This window comes from Lichtheimia ornata (genome assembly GCF_029851405.1).
Source record: "Lichtheimia ornata isolate CBS 291.66 chromosome Unknown scaffold00016, whole genome shotgun sequence".
Classification (NCBI taxonomy): Eukaryota; Fungi; Mucoromycota; class Mucoromycetes; order Mucorales; family Lichtheimiaceae; genus Lichtheimia; species Lichtheimia ornata.
In genome coordinates, this window is record NW_026695336.1 from 290,223 (window position 1) to 309,149 (window position 18,927).

Here is an 18,927-nt window from a genome sequence, read left to right on the forward strand (position 1 = left end):
ATTGATTGATTGTCCATCCACCAGCACCAGCATCGACCCCTTATATACACAATGATTCTGCTGCTGCATTTGTTGTTGTTGTCGGAGACAGGTGATTCGTAAAGATACTTCTCGGATGTGACGATGCTGCTACTCTGAGCCACGTCAGGTTCCAAGATGACAAAATACACTTCTTGGCACACCGATTCCTGTTGTATGAAAACTTTTTGTATTACCTTGTTGGTGCAACTTTGTTTGTTCCCGGTCAACGAACCCGATGTTAAATATAGATCATTAAATAATGCCGACGCTGTGAATAAAGGTATCGGTGTCCCATCATTGTACAATTGGCAGCCACTACGATCTTCATCCATGCTAATAATAAAACTTTCTCAACAGTAAGTACCTGATAGTTTCAAATCACATTGGTCATAAGGGTTGGCCACGAGAGATTAGGATGTGAAAGATACCATCTGTCAAGCACGTACATAATGCATTTTTGTTTTCAGCATCAAACCTTATGATAGTACCCAACAACGAGGAGGCGACGTCCTTGGATTATCACGCGATTGTTCATCGACAAAGATAACTAGACCCATTACGGCAAACCACAACGAATATAGTCAAACTTTACTTGACGCCTTGCTGGCAACCCAATAGGTCTTGGTAAAGGTAAAACGCGTCTCTTTGTCGTGAACATACAAGGAAAGACCTTCTGAATAGTAATTGTTTGTTAACCAGGAACCGATCCATGGACAGCGGCACGTGGTCATACGAACCTGAATAGCGTTGTACATGCCATCCATCATGCAATTCGAGTGCTTACCTTATGAAACCACAACCCTAATAGTCATGAAGTAGATAACGCACACGAACACCGATAAACGATGATGTTGTTCTTCCACATGTACAAAAAATAAAACCTTAATCCGCTCATGCTCATTGTTTGTAGTCAACTCAGGCTATACTTTTAATGAAACGCGAAGCATGATTATAGCTATATGACGCAATTGGGTTTATTTTTACAGCTTCCCAGGTGTAAATATGCCTTTGGGTAACCACTTGGTTTTACGAGGTGTGGGATCGGTGCCTTCTGGCATACAATGGTTCATTCGGAGACATCATTTGATGTGCACATTTGAGGTATAATTTGAAGCTGAGAATTTACATTCTATGATACTTGATGGCTGGACCGCGCTATGCATCTTTGTTCAATGGATCGAATAGATCGAGTATTTCAAGATGGCATGTGAGTGTGTAGGGATAACATGATATATGGTAGAAAGTAAAGGGTGAGTGAGCTCGCAAAATCGCCATCGATCCACATCGCTCGTGAAGCTAGTAACTTGCAATGATGAAGGGCGTTTTCAAGTTATTGATGATTCCCTTGCATACGGGTGATTGAGGCATCATTTGTATATACAAGATGCTTTCTTCATTCAATTGAAATCTCTTCTATAATCACGTGTACGTCGTTTGTCATTGATTCATGCAAGATTTCGATGAGCTGGTTGTTACTCCGAAACTTCTTCTTGAGTTGTTGTTATGGTGATACCCCATTGATCGATATCATTGACACCCTTGCGTATTGGATACCTTCTATATGGATATGCATCCAATTGATCATACTACTGCAAAGCAAAAGGAGAGGACGACGTGTCATGAATGGCTTCCAGAATTTCAAGGGGATCACATGCACAATCCATTTATGGTCATTGTTTTTCCATGCTCCAACCAACACTCCAAAACGACTTGCATTGTTATTGTACTTGTTGCTTTCAACTATCTCTCACATACAGCGCATTTTACAAGGTAAGTTCGCTGTGGTTGACGACATGCCTTGTAGTGTACTCAAAACTTCCCATTACCAGTGACAATTCAGCATGGCCAGCATTGACATGCAACAGCGCCCTGCATTACACAACCCAGCATCCCCCAAAGGTGTTTACAACATACAGATCTCGTTATCTCGAGAGTAACAGGCTAAACGTTCTTCTTTATAGACACAAGTTGGGATAAAGCAGCTATTCAAAACTACATGGATGTTGCCGCGTTACGGATACTTGAAAAGGCAAGATGACAAGTAGAGAACCGTGTATCTTGGGGGGAATTGCTAACACGGCCGTGGTATTATGCGGATGATAGGAATTGGATGAACTAAAGAAAGCACGCGAGGCACGTCGGGTATCCACGATGACATCCAGCTCAGCAATGCAACAGCCTGTTGTGGTACCAAAGCCGACCAGGAACCGGAGGAGGTCTTTTGCTGGTGCAACCACATCCAACATCACCACTACTCATCCTGAAACATCCTTTTCTGATTGTTCCACTGAATCTGATGATATTAGTACAATATCCCCAATTCAAGAAGTAAGTTGCCTAGCGACGTGCACGTGGTGATGGGTTCTATTTGCATGGAGATAGGCTGCTAAATCCCATCTTTTAGGAATCATCTGGTTCTTCAACTTGCACCGATCCAATTGATTGTGAACCACAAAAAGAACATGGCGACAATGGAGTCGATATCAGGTCCACCACTGATTCAATTGCATCCGATCGTATCCAGGTGACACAGGAACAGCTTACTAAGAGCGATATCATCAATCAAGAGGATCCTTGTACGCCATGTAACAGCAGCATTCAAGTCGATTCGCAACAACAAAAGATCGATCCAGAACACAATGAGAATCAAAGAACTCGCGAGGATGCGATGATTGAGAGCCGTTTACCAGAAATTGATGATTGTGACACAAACGAAGATTCAGCAAAGCTCGGCAGCACCGACAAGTCTATTATGAAAGATTCGCCCATTAAGGTATGATACTCTTCATTTACTAGAAAGCGATCATGTGAGATTGATCCACGTCAGTATTTCCTATGCACTAGAGAAAAGACGTTCGTCCTCGCAAACAAGAAGGTCCAAAGCCTCTTCGTATTGATACTAAGTTTACCAAGATGGAGAATATGGTAAGAAGCATTGAAACGGAAGAATAGCTGTAGATGGCTAATATCCTGTAATAGAGACAAACCGACAATGAAAACCCTCTTTATTCAGAGATACGCCGCGGCTTACGATCCACGCCATCTCCACCAAATCCATCCGCAAGTAAAAGTGCCACTCTCAGTAATACGCAGAACACGTTACCTGAATCCAAGCCGAGCAAACGGGTGTCACTTTCGCATATACAGACATCTTGGTCAACCAATACATCCGCAAATAGTATTTCGGGTACAACAAAATCAAAGCCGAGAGCCTTGAGTGAGGCATTTATTGGTGTCAAAGGCTTGACGAGGAAATTCGACACAGCTACTGGATTGAGCTCACCCAACAAAACACGCACTTTTACAACAGCACCTTTATCAGAGGCATCATTAAGTGTATCTCGAGAACGAAAGACATCATTGACCAAAGGCAGCAGCGCTCTTTCTCAATTGTTTTCGCCACCTACGCCAAAAGAACAACAACAACAACAGCAACCTTCTTCTCCAAATCCTCGGTTCAGGGACACTGCTGCTCAGCGTGAACCAAAGCCATTACCACAAATCACTCGAGCTAAGGTTAGTCTTTGATGATTTATATTATTGTCCTACAAACTAAGTGCTTACATAGGTCCCTATTCAACAACAACAGCAGCAGCGTATTACCGTTTCCAACAATGAGAATAATACGCCTTCATCACACCAATGGAAATGTTCAACAAGGAGAGCTGAGCATAATCGAATTGCACGCAAAGCTATGCCACCTATTCCAAAGGATGCGTCATCATCATCATCTTGTCCAAGTACAACATTGCCGTATCCCAACCCGCTTCCTGTTTACGAGCCACAATTGACGCGGAAAGCCTCTCCTCTTTCTCGAGATGATGATGAAGAAGAAGATACCAGCAGCCTTGAAACAGCTGAAAGTAAAGCTAGGAAACGGGTCTCATTTTCCTCCATCGTTGTTGATATCCCACCACCTTCGCCCTATACGGATGATGACGATGACAGCCCAATATCACCCAAGCACACCTCTCCGAGATTAAATGCGGGAGCCTCTTCTTCAGCACATATATTATCAAGATGGCAGCAACAGCATCAAAGAGATCGATTGAGAAATGCTATTCGTAACGGTGCTCATAAGAAGAGTAATAATACCAGTGCTCATGGTGAGTCGAGAAGTGGCCATAGTGGCACACGTGGGTTTTGGGAATCATTCAACAAGGAAATGATCGATCGTTCATCTTTGGGAGAAACATCATTGACATCGCCAACAGATCATACGACGACGACGACGACTCGACGCATTGTACCTGAACCTACACGATCCCTTGATGACCGCTTTGTTCCATCATCCACGTACAAGAGTCCAGTCGCCCCTTTGCCATCCACATCCGAATCTTTATCTTCATCATCATCAGCATCATCGTCGTCGTCGTCCTCGGCTAATAATACCATTCGGAGATACAACAACAAGACTTGGATCAATGCGCTTCAAAATTCGGTCTCCAGTCGTTTATCCTTTAGGGCCAACATAACCACCCAGTTGAGTAGTAGTAGTAGTAGTAGTAGTAGTAGTAGTAACAAGCCTTCTCCTCCTGCTCCATGGTTTGAAAAGAGGCAGGGTTTACATACGTCTTCTTCAAATCATCACGCTTTTGACGAGCGTGCAGCTACCAGTTCTCCTCCTTTAAATCATGTAAGTGGTCGACTAAAGTCATTCAAATGCCCGCTTAGCTTATGCGTATGTATATACATAGCCCACAAAAACACGACCCATGAAGCCATCAAGTCTTCGCAAAAGGTCAAATGTAAGACCACCGGCATTGGCACGTCCTCCAGCAGCAGCACAGCCTCAATGGTGGAGCAGAGTGGATCATCCTTAAATCAAAGCTATCCGTATACCATATTTTTATCCATCACTATTGGGTCATAAAGTTATGGCATAAATAGTAAATAAAGAGCAAGTAGCTTGTGGTATGATATGAACGTGATTGTCTACGTGGAAGAAGAAATGACGGATGGGTTCTCAAAAGCACCAGCACACATGGCAAATGTTGCACACTATCACAAGAGATCTTCCAATACCTTCTTTTAACCACCATTATAAGCAATGAACACTGGGCTTTGTATGAAAACACAATGACTCATCCCCTTCTTACGATCACGCTGTAGAACATGCTCATTGCATTTCTCAATCCGCTCAGGTGATCTTTGTTCCATAGAAAAGAGCCATATTCCAACCATCCACAGATACCAAATCCCAATCGCTCTCATGTATATCATTGGCAGTGCCCATCAGCTAGGCAATTGTATTTACAGAATAAAAGTCTCGTAGGATTGGATTGCATTATGGTATGATTTTACTGCTTGTCCTTGTTCTCGTGGGTCACATCATGAACGCCAGGGAGAGTACTTGGCATGGGTACATCACTGAAATCATCCTGCTTCACAGCCAACATGGAATAAGCGTCTTTGATAAGGAAATAAGGTGAGTTTTCTCATTGACGATCGCATCGATGGGTGGATAGTTGAACTTACAGACACCACCAGTGAAGGTTAAAAGACCAAGCAAAGTGAGCATGTTGCGTGCTCTAAAAGGTTGACGAGTACGTTGCAAGGCTGGCGAAAAGCCGTAACCCTTGGATTGTGTGTACATTCTCTCGCGATCGAAGCCGTTGGTCATGTCGGTGTGTGTATGTTGTATGCAAAGTAACAGAGGGAGCCCTGAACAATCAAGTTCCTTTCCCAGCCAACCACATTTTTGTGGCTGCGGTGTTAATGAGAATCCTACACAACAATGGTTTCCATGGATTCCAAGTGTTTACTACCCTAAGGTCCATTGTTACTTACTAGTAATATAATCTTCTTTATGACTCTTGTGAAATAAAAGGTATCGATCATGTGAAAGGAAGGTAGATGTTGTTGAAGTGGATATTGTGGAAGGACATTATCACGTGACATACCCATCGTGGTCAACATTGGATGATCCTTTAATGCATTTATATCAATTGAATTCACTAGGTAAGTTCACTGATGAAGATAAATTGTCTTTGGATGTAAACTAGTGCCTGGGATCATTCCACCTGTCAAAGTCGTGTGTTTGTGTCAAAAGGTCAGCAGCAGCAGCCACAGTCACTCTTTTTCAAGCCTGCACAACAATCGTTTGAGCACCACTCTCTCTCCCCGCCCACACCTATACACAACTGACCACACACGTACAACCATGTTGGCGGCTCGAGGATTCTTACAATGCATGGCCAACGCCTCCACCATTATGCGACGCACAGCTGTTCAATGTGTCAAACGTAACGCCTCCACCGTCTCCACTGCTGCTGACAGCGCTATCCCCATGGAGCCCAGCTTGCCATTCATGTTCACCACCCGCAGTATGTAAACAACGCTATCGCAACGATACGAGTAGAGAGAATGATATTGATATGCATTTATTTATGATTTACAGTGCCTCAGGTTCACGCTTCTCACTCGGTCACGGCATACATGTCAAACTTGCGCCCATTTTCAGCACCTCCCGCTCCCTCTGTAGAAGAAGGCTTCCAAATGACCAGTATATTGAGAAAGAGACGTTTGAAAATGAACAAGCACAAGCACAAGAAGCTGAGGAAGAGGACAAGAGCTTTGAGAAAGAGATTGGGCAAATAGACGCTAGTCATCCAAGATACATTTTACATCATCAATATAGAGTGGGTTCCATTGAAGATCACATGTGGGCTTGGAGAGGGACGTGGATATCCAGGGGAATGGTAAATGATGGGATGATGTACCATGCACAACATCATGTATAAAGGAACATCTTTGGGACCATAAAAGTGATTAAGGCAACGGCATTAGGGTCATGTGACAACTTGTGGCAATGCTGGATCGAATGCGGCAAGTTGGGGCGAGTGTAGTAGTGGAGGCCATTGTTGGTAGTGTACAGCTGGGCAATCAGCTATCATCTATTCACTCGAATCAATGCTTTTGTTCGCTTTTGTTGTCCATTACTTTGTTACATGTATTGATCATAAAAGTTGATACATACAAGTGCAAAATGTAAAGAGGCATATAAAAGGATGATCATAGGCATATAGGATGAAAGGATGAGAACAATGGCAGAGGCTACATACATCATTGTTTGGATATGGCCTTTCAAAAAATCATACTATGGCTGCGATAACAACATGAGTCGGCGGTCGATGGCTCTACACTGGGTGGCTCTGTATGTTCAAGCGTGGGCAAGGATCGTCGAACGTGGGTCTCGAACTTGGCTGCATCAATTTCCTTTACCATGTTCTTGAAGGAGCTCTAATTAAAGGGAAAAGAATGAGTTCGCTGAACTTTGATTCCTTCATCATACATACCTTCATTTTTAAACATGGTATCCAGCGTGCGTTTGAGAGTGCTCAAGGTGTGGACGTGGTGAGGTAAGACCAGCGTAAATACCACCTTTGTTATAATGTGCTGCTGCTTTCCCTTCTTTATCATATACAAGTATCCAACATTGTCAATAAAGACTTCTTTAAATTTGCTTTGCACGTACAATTGAGCTTCTAATGGATGCATGCATTTGTTCGAAGGTTCTTGCATTCTTGTCTTATCTTGATCTTTAGCTAGCTCCTGTACGCTTCCACTCGTTTGAGGATACTTCTACGCGCTTCTTGCCAGCACCATGCTTCAAGGTCAACCAAATTTCCGACCGTATGAAGGCGATTGGTCAACTAGGCTGAAAATCGACCTGTTCAAGTCCATGACCACGGAAGCCGTTATATCAACGCCATGCGGGCTGTGGTACGCCGCCTAATCCAGCTTTGCACATGCATCATGGTAGGGAGCTATATCAAAGGGAATGTGAGTACGTGCATCATTAATCAAGATGATCAGGCTTTACTTTAATAAGAGAGCTAAATATCACAATGACAGCAATGATAATGAAAATAGGATAACAATGAAAGGCTGAAGGTTATCACAAATGAGTCCATGGATCGCTCACAAAATAAAACCATCGACCATCATGATACTCACATCGACTTGGGTTTTGAAGATGTTTGCAATAAAGAGAATGGTATAATGGAAGAAAAAGAAGAGGTGTATGGGAGCATGGTAGTAGGCGACAACGTCCATGATTTATATGTGCATGCGTGGGTGTGAGTATTTCTGTGACCACAAACAATATCCAAAGAGTAATGGGAATGGTGATGAGCTGGTAGATTGATGCGACACCTTCACAAAGTGCCTTGGTATGATTGATTGTCGTTGTTGCATGAACCACGATTTGTGATAAACAAGATCGTAATACGTATCGATGATCATCAAACAATGCCACCCATCTGCTTCATATCATCACGAATCACTTGCTTTACTCAAATTCCACGAAATAAGACATTGTTCGATTATGCTTATGAGCGTTCCTTTGAAAAAGAAGAGTTGAAAAAAATGTTGACGACAATTCACTGAAGTACCACGTTCACACAGACAAGAAGTTCATTTGACAATTAAGCAAAAGATGGTTACGTAGCATCCATCATACGTTATTCGCAACTGGTAACATGGAACAAATGTATGCCATCATCTTTTTTTATTCTGTAGATATCACACCTCTGCTACCATCCTTCAATGCTTTTCCCGGTAACGAGCGAGCATATTATCCACATCCATTTGGTCATGCTCCAGGATATCAATGGTATGTTCAATGCCGTGTGTTTGTTCGCCGAGAATCTAAAATGGGTCATAACGAAACGATGAGATACAAGCACTTGTCATCCTATACCCTATATTCACTGACCTTGGTAATGGTACCCATGTCTTGTTCACTCATGCCACTCCACATCCTAGCGTCCTCCGATGTATCATATTTACGACCCGATTCCTTGATTAATTGTAATTGTGCCCATAGCTGCGATAATTTTCCACGGAACTGCTCTGATCGAAGTAGCTGATCTTGTACATTTTCCAACAATGTCCGCATGGCTTCTTCTTCTGATGTTAATGGTAGACCCTTGTTGCGAAGTACTTGAGCATATTTCAGGATCTACACAATAAGTGAGTCATCATCGATTACACTACCCTTAGATATACATACCTTTATTACTCGTTGTGTCAAATCCATTTGCCGCCGCTTGTACTCATCCAACTTGTTTGCAGTCGATTGTGCATCTGCACCCTTTAACTTTTTGATCTTGTCTTGGATTTCCTATATTCGATCCATTAGCACCAACATCTTGACCACATTTATATGTCTCAGCATACCTTCAATGTCGCTAAATGTGCCCCTGCTTGTCGTTCCTGAGCCTCCATTCGTTTCTTCACATCATCAAAACCAACCGCAAGAGCAGGTACCAATCTTCCATAATAACAAACAATCAGCCCATGCCCATCATCTTTTCCCATGATTTTTTTACCTTGATGGATCTGGATTTTTCTTTTGTGCCTCATCCCATGCCTTTTTATCATGATTCTGGGGTTTCTGATACAAGTGGACTTCTTGTGGAGGAACGAGGTTGTAAAAGTAGCACTTGAACTTGCAATACGGTGATGATGGATCCCACCAGGAACGTAATAGTGCTAATGCCTGCCATACATTTTGTGGTTTGTATTGCTCTTCACTGGTCAACACAAGCGCTTGCTGCCGCCGTGCCTCTTCATCCGCTTGAAGGAGTAGTTGATAGACTTGCTTATCACGATTTTGTTGATTGATGTTACCAGCACCTATAAAGAAGAAGAGTGAATACCTAGTATACAGGCACGTCAAGGCCTATGCTTCTTTACCTGAAAACAAACTGGTAGTTGTACCACCGAGACCAAACCCAGTGTTGGTTGATAGACCTGTTGCTTGATTGGACGCGCTTGGAAAGCCGAATTTCGATGTTGTTGTGGTAGATCCAGCTGCAGGTTGTGAAGAGAACCCACCAAATGGGGTAGTTGAAGGTGCTGTTGTATTCAATGTCGCGTTTCCTCCGAATAGTGAACCTGTTGGATTGGTGGATGTGGCAGTGGATGTGGGAGTTGCGAAGGAGAATCCGGTCGATGTGGCAGGTTTAGAGGCGCTGGATGCTCCAAATGAGAACCCACCGGTTGAGGGTTGTGTTGTGTTGAACATGGGAGAGGGAAGAAACGTGTATTAGGAATTGAAAGCTAGCTGCACTGGCAACCAACACGCACTTAGAAATTTATTCTGCTGGCTGAGGAGAGAGAAAAAAACACACACTCTGCTGATGTCGATCACGTGGCGCAGACGCAAATCATATCCCATCCCATCACCCTTATAGCGCTTACACTCAAAAATGACACATGGATCTATACAGCTTTCAAGTTCTTTGTTCCCTTCACCATCCAATCTACCAACAATGACCGTTTCTTTGTCTTGCATCGTTTCCCATGGAGATAAAACACAACACACGCTCAAACACCTCGTTATTCATGGCACAATGCATCACGACGCGGACATGCAATCGAACATGATTAGACAATCCATTCTTTTTATTATAAAACTTAGGGCCCGGATGCCCACTTCGCTCGTAAACGTCGCTTTTTCGTTGAATGGCTTACCACTATCTTTGGAGTAATACTTACATCCACTGTGTGTATTCTATGTTACAATTTTCGTGTCCTTGAATACTGCGATCACGTGTACCCATCATCCAGACTCAGGCTTGTGTATGGTTATATCCTTGGTTACTACCCAATCTTAGTTTCCTTGTTCTTCTTCAGAATAAAACAATACCACTTGCTGTAACCTCGTCTTTTACTACACATAGCCATTCGCATTCACCTCAACAATGAGTGGCGTAACAATGCCAAGTCAATTCTTTTCCCGTTTTATTGCATATCATAGTATCAATGACTCTATCTCTTTGTACGCTTATGAAGAAATTAATATCCAAGGGATATGCTTGGCTTGCTTCAGAACAGTAATGTGTCTTCAAAAACATTCAGACAATGTAGATAAGGAAAATTTTGGGGTTCATCATGTAGCAAGCCATGCTGTTGTGCGTTGTCAGGTTCCTTCCAATACTTGAAACCAGGTAGTCATCCAATAGTGCGAGAGAACACTGATTTATTTGCATAATTCGAAAGTCCTATGATGAAAATAAGGTAAGAAAAAGAATTCATCAACCTGAGCATGACAATGGGTATTCCCAAAATTGCCTGATTCAGAATATAGGTTGTCTTCACATCGCTTCAGACAATGTAGATAAGGTGTTTTTGGAGATTCATCATTTCACAAGCAATGGGAATACACGCATGTCACTCGCTGTAGTGGGGATTACTTACTGTTTTCTACGGCTGTATGCAAAACGTATGGTATCTATTTAAAAAGAGCTGATGCTTGGGTAAGCAACAAGGTCGATAGAGATCATGATTTGCCATCATCAGAATAGTAGATATACCTCACAGAGTATCAGACAATGTAGATAAGGTTGAATTTCATATTCATCACGGGATGGCAGCAGTATACAAAAGGAAAGGAAAATGGATACTTACAATAGAGAACTTACCACCCTTGCAGTAAGGCAACTACAAGAGGTTGTTCATGATGATAACCTCCTATCCAGACAATAACTACTACTATCCGGAAGGTGTTGAGCATCATAACTACCTCCTGCCATTGGCTGTATGGCCTCCATTGCTTAGGTTAATGACCACGACCGGCACATCTAATCCAACAGCATACCAATCATCCATCCTATAATCAACCCATCCATCGATTAATCCACCGATAGTTCAATCCATCCATTGCCTCATCCAAACAGCGGATACGTACCATGATGATTTCGGGTTCGGTAAAGAAGAACTATCACTTGACGCGTCCCCTCACATTTGACATTTATCGTGGCGCGCATTACTTTGTGTCACTTTGCGGTGTTTGCGGATTGGATCCTGATTCTTGAAATCTGCAACTGCCCGTTAGTTGACACAATAATTGAATAGTGATGTCGCTCTAGAATGGATAGTACATATGTCATCACGAGCTATCATGCAAATCTTTACACAATCATGAGATTGTAAGCTTAGAGATGCATGCAGCTTATATATATCAGCCTGTTAATGAGGAATCTTAACCATGAATGTAAGATGGAGAAGGGAACCAAAAAAAAACGTCTTAGACACGACGATAATGTACATGATCCAATCTCGCTTTACAGCCTTCGACTTTCTCTTCCCCCTTGCAATCCAGAAACTAATCAAGTAGTCCACATCTTTCATATATATGATTGATAGTAGGAGACTCTGAGTATATATTGCATCCAATGTTTACTATATAGAAGTGGAAGACTATGACATGGTACTAGTGCGGGTGTTTATCAAGTAGGTAAATGAAGGAATAGCGTTGCAAATTGAATAGATACGGGTGAATCACATAGAGACATCAAGTATATAGTATTATCGACTTCGTGGTTGATGCCGTCATAAACATCCTTCATCGATGATTGGAAAATAGCTCCTGCAAGCGATGACTCAAGTATCACAAACCTTTCGTTGATTTCATCCCATCCATCATCAACCTCAGCCGTATCCACGTAATACATGATTCATCGTTCCTGCTGACAACGCGACAAGTAATCACCATGATTCTCATTACTGCATTGATTGAATCCATACACCATCACCATCGTAAATCCTATACGTTCGTAGAAAGAAGCACCAGAGATTGCTGCTGATATCTTCCTTTTCCATCGCAGCTCAATCAGGTGAAGATTGCTTGCATTGCGGCGTAGTTGATGGCTGATAAGGCGTCATCCAAAGTAGACATCTCGTTGTATATGGGTCAAGGGAACCAAACCGGTCAATACATCCATTTCTTCCATCCCATCCACCAAAGCAAAGCCGTATTCAGATCCATGTCCTTATCCACATCCATAAGAAGTCGTATGTATTGAAACACGTTGCTACACGTAAATAAAGCTGCTGCTATACAATGGCTATCTGCTGTTCGTGTAAAAAACGGCTGCAAGACATGTTGCTGCAAAGTAACTTGAGACAATGAAGCAAAGACCTTCGTAATAGCAACAGCTGCTACGTTGGGTCGTGGAAGAGGATTATGCAAGAGCGTGTGTTGTAGTAGTAGAGTGACAAGATTGTGAACGCTGTTTGAGACAATGGAGTAAAGGCATCACTAAAAGCACTTGCTGCAATGGATGCTGTTACGTTTGGTTGTGGTTGAGGATTGTACAAGAGAAGGTGAAGTGTCACGAAGCGCGGGTGTTGTTGTAGTGCAGTGAACACGCCATGGACTTGCCATTCAGTCAAAGGCAATCGGATCAAGAGAGTTACAGGATTGACATGATGGGCTGAAGCAGGACAATCGTTTGCAGGTGGTAGTTGTATACTTGAATGCACCAACAGTTGGGAATGGGAGGAAGAGGAAATAAAGTAGAAGTGGAAGAAGTGGAAATTAAAGTAGGCTGAGCTGTTGGACACCTCTTGTATAAATCCATGAACACTGTAATTGATCCATGACCTTGAGATTGCCCATCTTGAACGTGAAACTTTCACACAAAGTGCTCTCGGACACGCTGATTACGTTGTTCTAAAAAAGATCTCATGTTTCAATTGAAAATTTGGAATGGGAGGGTGCAGTGTGGGTTTACTATGTAAATCGGAAATGGAGGACAGCGCCGATTCATGATTTATCGACATAGTATGTATTACCTTGGGATTCCCCATTTCGAACTTGAAACTTTGTCAGAAGGTTCGCTGGAACATGCTGATCACCTTCATTCAATTAAAAACCGGAGGCTTCATTGTGAGATTTAAAATGCGGGGGCGGTCCAAATGGTGGATGACACGAACAAAAGAGCGGACGGCCTACCGCCCCGAAGTTGCCCACCTCCAACTAGAAAATTGGTCAGAATGGTGCTCCGAGCATGCTGAACAACTTTTTTCTAATAAAAACCTCACGCTTCATTTGAAAATTTGGAATGGGAGCGTCCAAAAGTTTGAAAGACGGAGACATTCGCAGGGTCTGCGATTCATTTATTTTCATGTTTGCTGTTTGGGCGTAGCTCAGTCAAATCGGCTCGGATCAAGAAAGTTGAATGATGGAAATGTTGGGCTGGAGCAGGAGAATCATTCCCATGCAGTGGATTTGAAAAAATATGGAACCGGGAGGAACGGGCTGTTAGCTGGCATTTGATGAACTATTATCATAGTATGTATTATCATGCATTGATCCTTTCCAGCACCACCCAACGAGCGGTGTTACACAAAGAAGTCCCTCTGCATCTCCGCTCTGTCAGGGTCTAGTTGATTGACAATGAACAAAGACCATCTTTTGTATTGCATCACGCTTACAGCATATGTAAAACATAAAGGTACCTGTATCTCTAAACTTTACAATCAAACGTGGGTTCTTTGATAGAACAGTGTTGCTCGTCAGGGTCAAAGCGATCTTGTGTCAAAGTATGAAGTTCATCGTGGCCATTCCAAGATTCACCCAATGTGGCCACCAGCCAAAAATATTTTTTCGTCGTCGTCGAAAAAAATTCAAGAGGTCCACCTCCCGATCCAACTTGGCTGGTGGCGACATTTGCGAAATCTGGGATTGGCCACCTCGATCACGAAACTTCCCCACATGATCCTTTCGACCCCGACGAGCAACTTTGTTCCCTTAAAGACCCCACGTCTGGTTGTAAAGTTTGGAGATACAAGTGCCTTGATGTTTTATATGCTGTAAGCGTGATGCTATATGAAAGTAACCTTTGTTCATTGTCAATCGCCTCTCTTACATTAGAACCAAAGATGCAGAGGGATTTGTTTGTATAACAAAGCTGGGAGAGTGGGAGTTTGTGAGTCAACCCTGCTGGTTCCGAGTCTATGACGGCTTCTTATCATAAGGCCACATTTGATAATGCATTGATAGCTCCTTGTTGACTATTGTTGGCTGAGCCTTTGTCGATGAGTACTTTCAGGCACGCTGTGATCGTTCTTTTTCTCTCATACAGGCTTTCACTTGATCATGCAGACCTCAAGATATGAGCGGTTTCATGATTTCTTCTCAAGCGGTGTGTGATGGAGATGATACCTAAACCAAAAGCGTTGTTCGCTCGTGATGAATGATGGCGATAACGAAGGACATTTTTAAGGGTTTACTACACGTCGGGGTGCAAAGTGTGGAGCACAGGCCATGTTGTACTTCCTATTCGGGCCAAAACAGCACACTGGTGCATGAAAGATGGATCAATACTCGAAATTTTTATAGACAACTATAGCACCTTTGTGAGGACAAATATAATCACTGCATCTGAAAGTAACTTCTAGGAACGTGTCGCGTCTTATATATCAATTCTACAGATTTGCTTTCTATAGTGTAGTAGCTATACAGCTTTGACGCGCCCATTTGCATCCAAACAGCCCTCCTTTATTATAATAAAGTACATTTCAAGACGCATACACCATTCGACACGTAAAAAGACTCCATAACACGTCAAGTGTCAAGAGGAATCAAGAAAGACGGGCAACCTGCACTATAGTTGCTATGAAACCTTCACGCGTCTGTTTCCTTCCCAATCAGGCTTTTTATTCAAATAAACTATTTCACTCTAATCTACACACAACTCTACACCTAAATTGACTTGGTAACGCGTCATTTGCAATGTGAGATCGAGAGGGCGTGGAATGGCGCTCTGTGGGCGGGGTGTTTTAAGTTGGCCTTGTTTCCATGGCAATGGTTCCTCCTCTTTCCGCAATGGCTATCTCTAACGATCAACCTTGCATTTCCTTCCGTGCTCTTGTGCTCTGCGTTGCTTTCATCAAGTGGCACTTCATTCCAGAGGTGCCCATGATGTGGGTAATGCCTTTCTGCTTCTTCTTTGGCGTCGTTTTTCCTTTGGTTCGGTGGGGGCTTTCGCGTCCCAACAATCGGTTGACTCACGTCCCGATTGCAAGCAATGCTGACTGCTCGGCCGGCGTGCCGTTGCGGGCGGCCAGGGAAAAGGTAAGTGATTCGACACAGGTGCCTACTAGCCCTGTTGTCATGGCTAATCGTCAACCCTGGGTAGCTCCAGTGGTTCCATGCAAGGCGCAAGCCTGCGAGTATCCTGGTATGTTGTTTTCTACACGACCAGTAGCACAAGTGCCCCGTCATCATGGCAACATGTCGGCCTTGGAGGGTGATGCTGTTATCAACCCATCATCATCTGTGGATCTTTTCAAACCATCCAAGCAAGTTACAAGCACACGGTCACCACCAAAGTTGCTTCGAGGAATGGCTATGCATAAAGCCATGCAGCATGTGTACGGCTTACCGTCACCAAGTTCTACTACTACTACAGCAGCAACAACAACATCATCATCATCACCATCCATTGACGAGCTTTGTAAGTATTCTATATGAAAGGATCTTCTCTTCAGCAATACATTGATGCTGACTGGTTTTTCTTTATAGGTGAAGCTCTCAACATGTTGGATCTCTACGACCAAGATACGGAAGTGCCAGATGCAATTCCTGACACTCCTGAGTTGCGAGAAATCGCAGAGGATGGTAAGTGCATTGGATATTGGGATTACTACCAGATGAAGTGATATCGTATTAATTCGATCTTTTTACTTTTATAGAAGGCACAGATGCCTCGGAGCAACAAGTCCAAGAACTTGCAGACATCCCAATGGCATCTCCATTACCATCGCCACCATTCTTTCCATTGCCATTGCCACCACCACCACCATCACCACTGCCACAGCAACAACCAATTTTGTATACCCAAGTGATGCCACAGCCAACCATCACCATTCATCCGGAGGCCACACCGGAAGTAGTAGTAGCAGCAGTAGTCGCAGCAGCATCATCAGCACCAGCGGCATCAGCAATACCTGTTGCATCCAGCACAGGTAGCAGCAACAACAACAACCGATCACGGTTACAGTTCCGAAGGCCCGTCATAAGGCCTAGAAGTCGCCTTCGATGGCAGAGACCAAGTAGGAGGCAACCACCTCCACTTCCAAGACCGCCACCATCACCACCAAGGCCACCACCATCACCATCAATATCACCGCCACCATCATCACCACCATCACCCGCATCCTCATCCTCATCCTCATCCTGGGGATATGAGTATAGGCCGATAGCATGCCCAAGAAGACGGCTTCAACGGCCAGAGACAACAACAACAACAACAACCTCATCACCTATACCATCACCATCATCGCCTATACCATCATTATCATCATTATCACCCATACTGCCAATGGAATCATCATTATCACCTATATTACCATTGGCATCATCATCATCCACATTGCTTTTTACCGAAGCAGAGCTAGCACCACCATCACCAATTTTGTCTGAAGATGCTGCACAAGCAGATTCATGTAAGTATACTTGCACATTGGGATGGATGACTTTGTATGATACTAACTTTTGATGCTTTAGTCATGGGCGGAGACGATATCCTTGCAGAGATCATGGGGACCGATCTTATCGATCCCTTTGATGAAGTAGTCTTCGATGAAGACGCATAGTAAGTTACATACAATAGGTGTTATGGCTTTAATCACTCACATGCATATTATATATAGGTGCCCATAGAGATTCTCAGCAAGAATTGCGAGAGAGATTGGTGGATGGAAAACCCCAGCCCGGATTCAGGCGTGCATTTCAGCTATGCCAGTTGCTTGCACATACGGAAGGATCGGCATGAAGGTATCCCGACGGGAGTTTCTTACACGTCAACGTCTATCACTTTAGGGGCGTTGCCATGGCGACTACGTATCGTTCCAGGAATCCCTTGTTCCCTTGCTACGATTAAGTCACAAAGCATTTGCGGTGTCTTTCTTCTCCTCGTGGATCAAGAGCCAAAGGGCGATTCACTCATCATCATCATGTTACCCACTGGGGTATGGGATTGGACTTGAAAAGGCAAGTTGATATCAGTGACACTGCTTCTTGGATATCATTTATGCTAATCATCTTTTGTCTTTTTTGTGGGGGTGGGTCATGGTGTATGCCGTGATACATCCCTACATAGTTTGACCCCCCTTTCATTTTTTGGATGATGGTGTTTGGGCTCAAGCGGTAATCATCTTTGAAGTGGGTACTTGGAAAAAACAAAAAACATCAAGACATCGACTTGCACGGGCATCGTAGTTTGGGACTTGGGACCTGGAATGGTACGTGGTCGTCATGGTAACGTTCTTGAAGTGGTAGGCGTTGCGTGTAGGATTCTCTCGAAGGGTGTAAATCCTGCATGTTTGATTCCTTCATTTTATAGACGCACTGGTGTACTGGGATGTCACGTTCTGTTTCTGGTGCTGTGGGTTCTTCCTGAAACCAGAGTGAGGGCTCCTGCTCTCTTTGGGGAGTAGAGTTCTCTTTTCTTTTTATCGGTGGTGCAGCCGATGTGGATGACAAGGACTATCAATTGGGGACAAGCCTCTCTATTGCCATGAGACATCTCTTCATTCTATTGGTGGCGGATGACAAGATTATCAATTTGGCCCAAGTCCTCTCTTCATCTTATTGGTGGTGGAATCGATGCGGATGACAAGACTATCATTTTGGATCAAATCCTTTCTTCATTTATTGGTGGTGAAGCCGATGCGGATGACAAGACTATCACTTTGGTCCAAGTCCTCTCTTCATTCATTGGTGGTGGAATCGATGCGGATGACAAGACTATCATTTTGGCTTGGGTCCTCCCTTTTGAACCTATTCATGAATCAATCCATTCTTGGGTGCAATTTGCATGAGCACAATTTGGCGGCAATTGGTCTTACCAAGGAATATCATACAAAGCAATCAAACGAATGCAATGAGAGGCACGACTTTGGAAGAGGCATTATCATTGGAGGAGCTCTATGCTGGAAACAATCAACACAAGCATCGAGCAATTATCGCAGCTATCAAGCTACACCTGACATCGGTCACCACCATGCCAAGAACGCAATCCTATCATACAACAAAATCAAAAGCAAATGGTATGTGAGTGATCAAGTAGTATATATACATGAAACTAACCAGCTTTTGTTCCATAG

The 18,927-nt window shown here is 43.4% G+C and overlaps 6 protein-coding genes across 6 annotated transcripts; 4 read left to right on the forward strand and 2 right to left on the reverse strand.

Annotated features, from left to right (window-relative positions):
* Nucleotides 1-1,862: 1,862 nt before the first annotated feature.
* Nucleotides 1,863-4,844, forward strand: O0I10_004440 (uncharacterized protein; the record flags this gene model as incomplete). The annotated part of the gene is made up of 8 exons (XM_058484499.1): nucleotides 1,863-1,920; nucleotides 1,983-2,050; nucleotides 2,125-2,349; nucleotides 2,426-2,794; nucleotides 2,866-2,946; nucleotides 3,001-3,537; nucleotides 3,590-4,657; nucleotides 4,719-4,844. The coding sequence occupies 8 exons, from the start codon at nucleotides 1,863-1,865 to the stop codon at nucleotides 4,842-4,844; spliced, it is 2,532 nt and encodes an 843-aa protein (XP_058344760.1).
* A 477-nt stretch (nucleotides 4,845-5,321) lies between these two features.
* On the reverse strand, nucleotides 5,322-5,644 carry O0I10_004441 (uncharacterized protein; the record flags this gene model as incomplete). Its single annotated transcript, XM_058484500.1, has 2 exons — nucleotides 5,322-5,431; nucleotides 5,500-5,644. The coding sequence occupies 2 exons, from the start codon at nucleotides 5,642-5,644 to the stop codon at nucleotides 5,322-5,324; spliced, it is 255 nt and encodes an 84-aa protein (XP_058344761.1).
* Nucleotides 5,645-6,184: 540 nt separating this feature from the next.
* On the forward strand, nucleotides 6,185-6,621 carry O0I10_004442 (uncharacterized protein; the record flags this gene model as incomplete). The annotated part of the gene is made up of 2 exons (XM_058484501.1): nucleotides 6,185-6,347; nucleotides 6,422-6,621. The coding sequence occupies 2 exons, from the start codon at nucleotides 6,185-6,187 to the stop codon at nucleotides 6,619-6,621; spliced, it is 363 nt and encodes a 120-aa protein (XP_058344762.1).
* A 1,947-nt stretch (nucleotides 6,622-8,568) lies between these two features.
* Nucleotides 8,569-10,054, reverse strand: O0I10_004443 (uncharacterized protein; the record flags this gene model as incomplete). The annotated part of the gene is made up of 6 exons (XM_058484502.1): nucleotides 8,569-8,673; nucleotides 8,741-8,986; nucleotides 9,038-9,148; nucleotides 9,205-9,298; nucleotides 9,357-9,663; nucleotides 9,724-10,054. The coding sequence occupies 6 exons, from the start codon at nucleotides 10,052-10,054 to the stop codon at nucleotides 8,569-8,571; spliced, it is 1,194 nt and encodes a 397-aa protein (XP_058344763.1).
* A 5,589-nt stretch (nucleotides 10,055-15,643) lies between these two features.
* Nucleotides 15,644-16,025, forward strand: O0I10_004444 (uncharacterized protein; the record flags this gene model as incomplete). Its single annotated transcript, XM_058484503.1, has 2 exons — nucleotides 15,644-15,892; nucleotides 15,957-16,025. 2 exons carry the CDS (start codon nucleotides 15,644-15,646, stop codon nucleotides 16,023-16,025), a joined length of 318 nt encoding a protein of 105 aa, XP_058344764.1.
* Nucleotides 16,026-16,051: 26 nt separating this feature from the next.
* O0I10_004445 (uncharacterized protein) lies at nucleotides 16,052-17,415 on the forward strand (the record flags this gene model as incomplete). Its single annotated transcript, XM_058484504.1, has 4 exons — nucleotides 16,052-16,274; nucleotides 16,343-16,438; nucleotides 16,513-17,265; nucleotides 17,327-17,415. The coding sequence occupies 4 exons, from the start codon at nucleotides 16,052-16,054 to the stop codon at nucleotides 17,413-17,415; spliced, it is 1,161 nt and encodes a 386-aa protein (XP_058344765.1).
* Between the last annotated feature and the right edge of the window lie 1,512 nt (nucleotides 17,416-18,927).